This window comes from Vicugna pacos, chromosome 4 (assembly GCF_048564905.1).
Source record: "Vicugna pacos chromosome 4, VicPac4, whole genome shotgun sequence".
In the NCBI taxonomy this organism is placed as follows: domain Eukaryota; kingdom Metazoa; phylum Chordata; class Mammalia; order Artiodactyla; family Camelidae; genus Vicugna; species Vicugna pacos.
This window is the reverse complement of record NC_132990.1, coordinates 39,859,107-39,870,293: the sequence shown is the minus strand read 5'-3', so window position 1 is coordinate 39,870,293 and position 11,187 is coordinate 39,859,107. Positions and strand designations below refer to the sequence as shown.

The following is an 11,187-nucleotide window of genomic DNA, read 5'->3' as shown; positions in this document are numbered from 1 at the left end:
TTAACCCCTGTGCTCTCTCCAAGGCCATTTTGCCTTTGTAAGCGAGGGAAGTGACCGAGGCCTTTTACCCATGCAACCACTCCCAAGAATGTATTCTTCCACAAGATGAATTCTAGAGGCAGGATGATACTTCAGAAATAGAGATCGCAGGCCTTGTGGTTTCTGGACAGAAAAGATCTGCCTTTCAAGTAAGATTAAGGTTGGAGAGTTCCTGATACTCCAGTCACAATGCTTTAGTCATAGAGGATAGTTGGTAAATATTTGTTAAAATTAAATAGGCAGGTGTGGTAACCTGTTTCCAAAGCTGTTCCTTTTACTTACATTCAGTATTGTCTGACATAAAGGGACCTGTTCTTATGTAATTATTCAATAAAATATGACTAAGGATGAGCATATAAATAGTGAGATGACACTCCAAGCGTGTGATGAAGCATTGAGCTTTCACTGCCTGGACATCCAATAAGCCACTGTTTGAATCCACAAAGAACTGAAAAGCTGAGAGCAGAAGAAAGCACCAAAACACAGCTGTCTGGGCCTGGCGAGAGCACCACACTGCAGGTTACGTAACAGCTGTTGCATAATTGTGCATTTAACTCAAAACACATTTTTAAAAGAGAAAACAATTAGATTTTTCCAAAAAGAATGAAATTGAGAGCAAGAGAGAGGAAGAGAGAGAGAGAGAAAGAGACAGTGAAATGACAAAGTTTCCGTCTGGTCTTCAAGCATGAGGCGCAGGGGAGGCAAGGACCTTGGGGGTAATTGTCTTAAAATCTAGGGACATGGTCCGTGAGCCAGATCCGGCCTGCCTCCTGTTTTTGCAAATTAAATTATATTGCAAAACACCTACACGCATTCGTGCGTTGATTATCTGCAGTCTCTTTCATACAGAGTTGAATAAATTACAACAGAAACCTTTATCTATCTCTTTACAGAAGAAGTTTGCCGACCCCTGTCTTAGATGAATAAAAGGCTAAGCTTAATCGCCTGCAAGGGTGACTCCTCCCTGAGAGAACCAAAACAGCCGATTCTCAAGCCTATCTGGGCATTCTCTTATGCAGAGGAGGGCAGGGAGAATAAACAAAAATCAGAGCCAAGGTTTTGGAGTCAGACTGGTCTGAAATGAAATTCTGGTCTTGCACTTAAATTAGATCTGTGATCATAAGCAAGCTACCTACTCTTTCTATGTCTGTAAATGGGTAGCCAAGTGAGTATGGAAAAAGAAAGTAAGACTCCTGCACCTAACTTGGAGTAACTCTTCAGTAAGCCTTAGCCTCCCTACCTAAATCCAGTATTTAGGGAAGCCAGCAATAATGGAAAAAAACTAATTGTTGTTCTTAATTCTTAGTAGTCAATTAAGAGCCATGCAAAGCTTTCCCTCTTGTTCTGTCATTTTTGCTACAGCTTCAATAAAAATCAACAATTGTGTTTAAAATGGGAGCAGTACAGTTAAAAATTATCCCAACTTGAAACATTAATTGCATTTTAAGAACCTGAATTACTTGGGAGTTCCATTAAATTCACACTTTGTACAATTCCCTGTATCAAGGACTGATAAATAAAACCAACTTCCAAAACCAGAGGTTACTTTCTGTTTAAATTAGTTTTAATAGAGGACATTGCCATATTGCTATTGTGGTGATGGTGTGTGACAGTGCAGTCTGAGTTCCCTAAAAATCCTGCTGACTTTTCTGTTACCATTTATAAGATAAAGGTAATTCAGAGCTCCTGAAATCCTTACCAAGCACTGAAAATACATTTGATCAGTATGATTTTTTAAAGCTGCCTTGGGGCAGGGTCTGTCTAGAAGACCTCTCTTCCACAAACAGCACCCTGCTTTTCTGAGACATGGACTGATTCGCTGACAGCATTATCCCGAAGACACCTGGCCAGGGTCCTCTCCTCATCAGCTTCCGCTGAGAACAAGTGTGCCATTTGAGATTCTTTTTCAATCCTCAAATTCTCTGATTCCAAGTCTGTCAGAGAACAGAAAGTTTCACAGTAGCATAAAAAGCATGAAAAGTCAAAAAAATAATAACTGGCCTTAGTGGCCAGCGCAGCTGTGCTTCGTACCCTTATCACAGGTTTCGGCTGTGTAAATTAATTCGTCTGCAAATAGTGCCCTGTCTCCAGATGCAGCTTCAGTACTGGAGCACTGGTTTCTTAAGGATTTAAGTTTAAAGTCAAGGGCTTCCTGCCCTAGGTGTTACAAATAAGTAGTGTCGTTTTCTTTTTGCTCCCAGTTTGTTCATCCAATCATATCCCAGTATGCAAATAAACCTTAGCCCATGCAGATAAAAAGGAACAAATAAAGCCAAGTGCTCTATCAGAACCAAATCGCTGAGCTTGTCACCTGTGTTCCAGGAGCCTGACCAGAAATGTCCTCAGCCAGGCCAGAGATACCTGCCCCACTCACCAATTTGAAGTTTCAATATACTAAGGTTAGTACAATTTATATTTGCTGCTTTGCCTCAGGTTTATAAACACTACATTTATTTAAAGCATAAAAGGTCAGTTTAAGTAAACTCGTGTAAAGAGCCCTTTGCAAATATAAAAATAAAAGGCTTGCAAAATGCAGGTCTGGGTTTAGTGTCTTGATCAAATAATGAATTCTAAATTGTATCAGGCAACTTTCTATAAATTTATTTCTTAAAATATTTTTAAGTGAAAGGAATTCTCTTCGGTGTAAAAGTTCTCGTGCCAGGATTCAGTGGACTTTGCTAAGCAGTTCTATTAACATTCAGCAGAGCCCAGCATGTATGATAAGAGAGGCAAATACTTACTAGAGAAACTTACTGGAAATAGAGAGACAAATGGGAAATGATTTTTCAAAAGGAAAAAAAAAGGGAAACGGAGCATACTGAAATCAAACAGAGTATACTGAAGGAATGTGATTTTTCTACATGTCAAAAGAGGGTCAAAATTGAAGGACCTGAGGCTGATAATTTGATGAAGGAAAACTCCAGCTACAAAAATCTTCATGGGACTTGCATTATTTAGCATATTTGGGGAAAGAAAGCATTCTTGCTTATTTCTTCAGCCAAATTTGTTGCCATTGGAGCTGATGCATTGATGTTAACCGATAAATATTTAGAGAAACGAGCAGGAGCCAGACCCAGACTTAAAAATCCACAGCTAGGGAGGAGGAAATGGGTCCTTTTTGAGTCGATCTAGAGTATCTCTGAACTTTGCCTGTTTCACATTGTTACACTCCTGCTTTCTAGTCAGAGCCTAGAACTCCCAAAGAAATAAACAAAGCAAACAAAACCTATCTAATGAAAATCACTTAAAAAGTGAGCTTTATGCTGTAATGTAGAAAGAAGGGTAAGAAAGGGACTCTTCCAGCTCAGGGAGAGCCATCTGCTTTCTGCATTAACCAATGAAAAACCAAGAGCATTATTAAGTTAATGATAAAATAAAAGCTCCACTATTAGTAATTTATTTCCTTACTTGTAACCATGGATGGGTTTGAAATCCTCAAGTCTGTTATATTCTCATTTTCATAAGCCCAACAAATGAAGAAGTTGTTCAGCTGACTGGCTCTTTTCCATAGGAAAGTGTCTGCAGAGATCAGATTATGCTTTTAACATGGTTAACCAGCAGCTATAAAGTGTATTAAAGTATTTTTTTCAGAAGGTTTTACTGAAAGGGAAAATATATTTTTCCATTTGATTTTATTCCAAACGGGAACATGAAAAATGTGATGAGTCCATACCCTCCAAAAATTTTACCCTTGGCAAAGGTATGCCCAAAAGATAATGAGACTCCACTTTTCCCAATTTTCTTACTCTAAGTTTGTCATTCACAAGAAATTTCAGTCCAAAGTAAGCACATTTTAACATGCATTCATTTCATAAAGATTAAAACCATTAGCAATGATTGAATTATCACATTACTATTATTACAGTCTGTTTTTTTTTTTCTGTGCTATTACCTGGGATATTTTGGTAGTCTGAATGCTACATTAAAAAAAAATGGTTTGCAGAAGTTTGCAGTCTTCTTTGTATGTGAAATCTCCAGAAAGCTCTAGTGTGAAATATTCTTCCTCCTTCTTCATTTAGTAGTTATTAATTAATTAAGCATGTGAGAAACAGTAGTAGACAAATGAGATGGTCCTTAAAATCTAACATACAAACACACATCTAGTGATTCTTTAACACAGAGAGATATTTTTAAGATTAAAATCTCCTGTTCACTTAAAAGTCATTACACAAGAATACCCTCTAGGGAAACAAACTGTTCAAAAAGAGGCAAGATTCCAAGAGCAGGCATTTGCTCTTACGTATAAGAACGTTTCTGGGTAAAAATACCCAATGCAAGTCAGAGAATTTTGATTGCTCACACATCTTCTCTATAAATCTGTTCTGCTTAGGTAGCGTTTTATTGTGATTTATTAGTTGCAGCATTTTCACACTTGGGAGGACACCAGCTATGTATGTAATTAAATCTAAATGGGTGAGCTTTTTCAAATGCCTTTGCATTTTCTTTTTACTGTGACTCACTGAAGAATTGTATTGGATTTATACTTGCAAGAGGAGTTGGAAAAGGATGGTTATTAACCGAGTTTCCTGGTTGCAAACCAAATAAGCAAGGATTTTATAGTGTCTGAGAAATTGCCTTCTACGGCCAACCCCTAAACTCTTATTATTTTCCTCCTCCTATTTCAGTTTCTGTCTTTATTATCGCTAGAATATATTGGTCATTGGAGCAAGATGGAGGGGAGAGCCAAGCAAGGTCGAGTAACAAAAGATTATTACAACTATGGTAGAACTGCATACTCTCAAGCTCGAGACTGCTTCTCATCCAAACAAAAGAAGTCACTGATGCATAGCTTTTGTGACTTAATTTCTAGCCCAGTCTGATTATTTTTCAAGGTGCATAAAACAGAGATCAGAGTTTCAGAAATACTTTTTACAATGATACAAAGATTTTAGAAGTTAACGCCTCCATATCATCAGATTCCTCATTTTCCCCTTTCCAATTTCAAACAAACCCTACGTCTGCCAACTCCTCCATTTTACTGAGATTTTAAAGGAAGAGCTTCTTTGGTGATTATGTGATCTTTGGGCAAATGACATTACCTCTCTCTCCCTTAGTTTCCTTATGTATAAAGTGGAGATTTCCTAAGGTGGGAGAAAGCGCCTGAAGTAGCGCCTGGCACATGGGAGGTGGCTGGTTAACGTTAGCTTTCCTAGTCGTGCTTATTTTCTGAACTCTTTCCATTTCCCAGAACCTTCTTCCCCTCAGCCCTTCCTGGACCCATCTCCCACAAGTGTCCCTCTCATCTCATTCTCTTCTCCTAGTTTTTCTGTCACCCTTTCTTGCACAGTCACGCCCCACCTGACAAGGATCACATTGGAGTGAAGTTCCGAGGGTTTACCTGGGATTTCAGGGATCAAGAACTTTCTCTCACAGGATCCGGTAACTTTGTTTTCCATTCTCTCTTCACAACACTTTTTTTTTAACCTTAAAGAAGAAAAGACAAACAGAAAATTCAAGAAGATACTTTGCTCGGACAGGGTTCAAACTCCAAAAATGTTTACCTTAACTCTTAAACATTAACTCATTGAGTAATAATCTATCCATGCTGAAAAGATCTTCATCTGCTAATGGCATTTCACTCACTCACACACACACACACAGAGAAAATATTATAGTTAAAAGTCAGTGTGTTTACTCTGTGCTAATGACTATGTAAGATCTTTAAATAATTTTTTACTCCTTACAATAACCCTGTGAGGATGTTACTATTCCTCTTTTGTAGAAGAAGAGATTAAAGAACAGAGTGGCTAAGTAACTTGCCTTAAATTACACAGCTCGTAAATGACAAAGCCATACTCGAAATGCTGGCAGTCACAGGCGTCACACCAACAAGTGACTTGTCTAAGACCAGCATCATGACTTGGGACACAGCGTGGCTGGCGTCCTGTTCTGGCTTCTTTACTTGGACTTTCATTGGCCCACTCCTACTTACTGGAGGGGACATGCCCATGAGCCTTTCCAGCTGTTGCTCAGCTATTTCCAGGCCAACAGGAGGAAGTTTGCCACCAACTTAGAAAAAGAGGAGAACAATAAGAAAGGTTGGAAGCAAACAGACTTTCTGCTTTGACTGAAAAGGTAGGGTATGGGCTGGGAAAGGCTGTGATGCAGAGGACTTTGACGTAAGTGTGCAATTTCTATGTGAACTGCATTTCTTCAACTCCTAGGGAATAATAAATTTTGGTTAGAAGGGGAGATACTTTTCAGGATTTCTGGTATTATTGTTTAACCCAACTGAGTGAAAGATATATTTTCAGAAAAGAAGCATTATTAATCATTAAGTACTAGGTGCTAGGCAAAATTTAAAATTTTGCTTTGTTTTGTTTTTATAATCTCCTTTTAAATTCTTACAACAAATAAAGTCAGGCCACATGCATTTCCAAATACCCTACTTCTTCTTCACTCCTTTCTCCCTTTTTCCCTTCCCCTCTTTCACTTCCATTCCCTTTAAGAAGTAACTGAATGATTAGGTCTTATGATATAAAAAGGCTAATGTGATTCTTGTCTCATAGAGCTTATATTCCTGGAGGGTGTGGAGGGTGGGGGAGGAAGAAAACAAGCAAGTAAGTGAATAATCACAAATTATGGTAAATGTTAAAAAGAAGGAAACTGAAAATTGAGAGAATGTGAGTGGAAGAGCTTACTTTTGATGAGGTGTCAGAGAGTCTCTTTAAGGAGGGACAGTTAATGTGAGTCCGAGGGAATCAGAGCATAAGGTGGCCTCGGAACGTGGGGAGACCAAGATCTATAGGTAACAAATGTCATGTGCAAGGATGTCTGTGGACAGGAGCTTGGTGTGTTCCAGGAACTATCAAAAGGCTAACTTGGCCGGAATTAAGTAAGAAAGAGAGAGCATGGATGAGATAAGACTGGAGATGGAGGCTGCAGCCAGACTGCCTGATGGATTTCATTTGAAAGAAACCACGGAGGGGTGCTTAAAACAGAACAGGACTATGTTCACGACAAAGCTGGTTGTGCGGTGACAGTGCTTTCATTTGGGAAATCTCTTTAGCTCCCTTCTGACTAAAGCAATATTTTGTTTGCTCTTGGCTTGGTAGCAGTTGAACAAAGAGCTGGATGGCTGCAAGGTGCAGTGGCTTAACAAGATAAACCCAGCTTCGATTTCCAGCTCTTCTACTTACTTAATGATACAGCCTTGGCCAAGCTTCTAATCTCCTGGAGTTTCAGTTCCCTTGTCTGTAAATTGGGAATAATAATGACTACCTTGGAAAGTGGCTGTGAAAATTAAGTGAGGTAATGTGTGGGAAGTGCTGGGCACTTATTAGCTCCTTGGTCCAGGCTCTCTTTAACCCTCTCCTTCCCCAAGATGACTCCTAGAATTCTAAATTTTTTTCAGTTGCCGATGTAGATGGAACAAATACTTGCATTGCTTGCCACAGTTCAAAGTTACTTTCGTCTATTGCTCTAATTTGAAGTTCATAATTAATCATCAGGAAGGAGCTAGGGAGATGTTACTTATGACTCATTTTAAAGCTGAGGAACTTGAGCTCAAATAGCTTAAGTGACTTGCTCAAGGTCACACAAATTTTAAAAGGCAAAGACAGAATGAACTGGATTCTGAATCTTCTCATTTCAGATTTGTCTTTTCCACATAATTTCATGTCTTTCCTAAACACCAAAAATAGTAGTACTTGAATCTCATTGCATTGTCTCTAACAAGGGCTTTTGCACCTGTTACTTTAATACCATTCATACCTTACTCTGATTGAAAGAATGGGAATTTGGATGATAAGAGAAGAAAGATGATCAGGACACTATATCCCTAAATAGGTGGACCAGTGGAAAGAAGATACTCTAGCACAGTATATCTCAAATTTGGATGTGCAAGTGAATCACTCAGGGACCGTGCTGAAATGGAGGTTCTGATTTTGTAGGTCTGAGGTGAGGTATGGGGTTCTGCATTTCTAACAAACAGACTTCCCGGCTTTGCCAATGCTGCTCAAAACGTGGTCTGTTGACCAGTAGCAACTGTCTAAAACTTTTGAGTCAGCTTTATAACTTTGTCCACAGTGATCACCATCTAATTACTTAGGGACCTGACTTCCTGTTTCTCCCGGGAGCTCACTCACACCCAGCCAGGTCAGAAGCACTTGCCTTCTGCTTCAGAAAGTGACAGAGTCCAGCAAGAACTAGATCCTGGCCACAAACCAGTGATGGAACCCACTGTTGATTTTCCTTCTGGGAGATAAACATTCTCCAAGAATGCAATATTTCAGCTCATCTCTGAAGACCGTGTCTTGGCAAATTGTTTTGTTCTCTGGCACCTGCCCAGCTTCAAGAAAACCTAAACAAGAAAAATCCTGAAGTAAATAGCAACATCCCCTAAAAGAGGGTGTTATCCCCGTTTCATAAGGACTCTGAATACTGCAAGTGTTCACATGATTTCTTTCAACCGGACTTCACCTAACGAATTTGTCATTAACTACTTCATTGAATGAGGGAGCTTGGTGAGGAAAACTCTGGAAGAGTATGAGAAATAACTCATTGGAAGGGCAACCCAAAGAGAGAGAAGTGCCTCTGAAACACCGTGAGTAACATATGGGGTGGTATAACACGGACCAGCATAAAAGAAACTTCATGGAAATATGGTCATTGCTAAATCAGCCCTACACTTGTCTCAAAATAGCAGCTCTGAGGTTTGAGGGATGGTGGGATGGTGGTGGTTTCGGTTTTCATGATGCTATTGTAATTGTGGCTAAATGCATTACACATTTACCAGACTTAAGTGGCAACATACAGCCATGTTCAAAAGAACATGAGCAATAACTGCTTCATAATTAAACATCCAATTAAAAGCCACTGCTTAGAAACAAATCAGAAAAGTAAATATTCGTGTAAATCTAGATTTCATCACATTGGTATATTTTGAGCATGTGTGTGCACTTCTGTGTGTGGGTGTATGCCCGTGTGTCAAAAGTTCCCACAAATACTGGTATTACTTGCAAGGTATGTAAAGCGTTGCTAATATTTAGTTTTCTGATATTATAGTATCTCTTCCTGGAATACAAATATCAAACAACTAAATCATGCTCTACCTTTGGTACTTTCTTTAGAAGGAAGAAGGCTTATCTGCAAGCAATTATATTATTTGGTCTTGATATTGTTAAGTGTTAAGTATGTACAGAACTTTCTAGTTCTTCTGCATCTTACCTCTTTGATATAAGGTTTACAAGATGCACAGAGATTGTTGACCAGTGTTTTTGTCGTCTGTGGGACAAAATGAAGGTGTGGTTCAAAACAGAAATGCCTTAGCATCTTGTCTTTTTCCCTGATTGAGCTGAAACAGCTGAAAGTGCTTTTCAAACAACAAGAAGGAAAAAAAACTCATGTTACTGAAGTCAGACTATAATACAAAACAGAAATGAAAGGAAAATTTTGTTTCTCCTAGTTTTGTTTTGGTCACTCACTCATTTTGTTTTCATTCTTTTGACTGCAGTTAAATATTTTCCTCCCATCTGTTATTTCCTCCTTAATTTCCTTTTAGATTTTTTTTTACTTTGAATCTCAACATTTTGCTTTGTTACCTTAAGGTTTGGGTTATAAGTAGTTGCCGGAGATCTAGCTTTGATTCTTTTAAATGTTTGACACCCCCACCCGACTTTTGTTCAGTCTCTGTCTTATTATTTACCCCCCATCTTGTTCTTTCTCCCTGTCCCCACCTCTTACTCTCATGGTCTTTGGTACTTTTTAGGTTCCTAACTCTGAGAAACAGTTTACACATTTACAACATCCGTCACTTCCTATACACTGACAATAGCACCCATCACTCCACATGCTGAGACCCAGGCGCTCGGGTTTAGAATTTCACACAGGTGACACAAAATGGAGAAACTCATCAACCTTCCTGACTCTTGGCATAAATTAAAAGAAATCCTTCATGCACTGAAAATGTGATCTGTCAAAATCTCTCTGCCACCAAGAAAACATTGGCTTCCCTTATGGGACCTGGAACCACTGGCCCGGCTGCAACCTGAAGAGATAATGTGAATTTAGGGCATCCTATGGATCTGTTGGAGGGAGTCAGGGGTTCTTCCTTTCAAGCCAACATGTTCCAAAATCTCGTATCAGCAGATAAGACTAATAGGTTTTATTTGCTTATTAGTCAGCTCAAACTTGATTTAAGCCAGACATGTTTTGTGGAAAGTGCTTTTTTTATTTTGAATTGTGGCTTCATACAAAACACATTAAAATATAATAACTTTTACTCAGGAAAGGTCTTTTTTTCCTTTCAAAATTATTATTTATTCTTGGACACTAAGCCACATTCAGGAAACAGCTAAATTTAAAAAAAAAAAAAAGGTCATATAATGCATCTCTTACAATCTGAATAATATCTAAACTTTAGATAGTAAAAATTAATTTTTAAATTGCCTCATCATTCCCATTGATTGTTTCCCCAGATAAGAAGCACCTGAAGTTTAAGAGTATGCACAGACATCTGTAATGTCCCATCAACACTGTGAACTTTAAGTTGATGTACACAGATATTATCAAAGTATCTTGAGTCCAAAATTCATAATTAGAATATAGTTAACATAATGGTTAAATAAAATCCAAGAATTTTTGTTTTTACCTTTATAGCATGATTCCTTTCCCCCTAAACTTGCTAAAGGCAAACAGCAAATGGAAAATGAGGTCATCACTATGATAGACCATTTCAAAAGGCCTAAAATAGGTTTCATAATTATCACAATAAACATTCGTTAGCCTACATTTCTCCATATAACCATTTTATGTAACTACAGGAAAGATGACTATTCAAAAACATTTGGTCACAGTTAGCCAGAAGGCAAATATAAACCCAGTAAGATTAAAACAGAAAAAAAAAGATCATTAAGGTAGTTCCTACCAATAAATTCTCCATCGCCAAGGGGAAGAGAAGGATGGTACAATGCCTCTTTCATCTCATTCTCTGTGCTGAGTTCCGTTTTAATGCTGAAAGGCCTCTTTTTGGCGGGAAATATGTATCATTCAGAACTTGCAGACTACAGTGCTACGTCACTCCACGCTAAAGCCTTAAGACATCATGCCTGGCCTGGAGGCCAGTCCCCTGGACTGTTTGCTCTACCTCAAAGCCATTTGGGGTACATTAAAATCAGTTCCTGAAACATCCATTTGATCCTGTCACTC

The 11,187-nt window shown here is 38.6% G+C and overlaps 1 protein-coding gene across 1 annotated transcript in view; it reads left to right on the top strand.

Moving 5' to 3' along the window:
• Nucleotides 1–2,315: 2,315 nt before the first annotated feature.
• The window catches only part of ALDH1A1 (aldehyde dehydrogenase 1 family member A1), a 48,767-nt gene continuing 39,895 nt past the window's right edge, over nt 2,316–11,187 (top strand). The window contains exon 1 of the mRNA XM_006209358.3: nt 2,316–2,438. Coding sequence (XP_006209420.1) covers nt 2,376–2,438 — 63 coding nt within the window. The 5' untranslated portion in view covers nt 2,316–2,375. The remainder of the gene's footprint in view (nt 2,439–11,187) is intronic.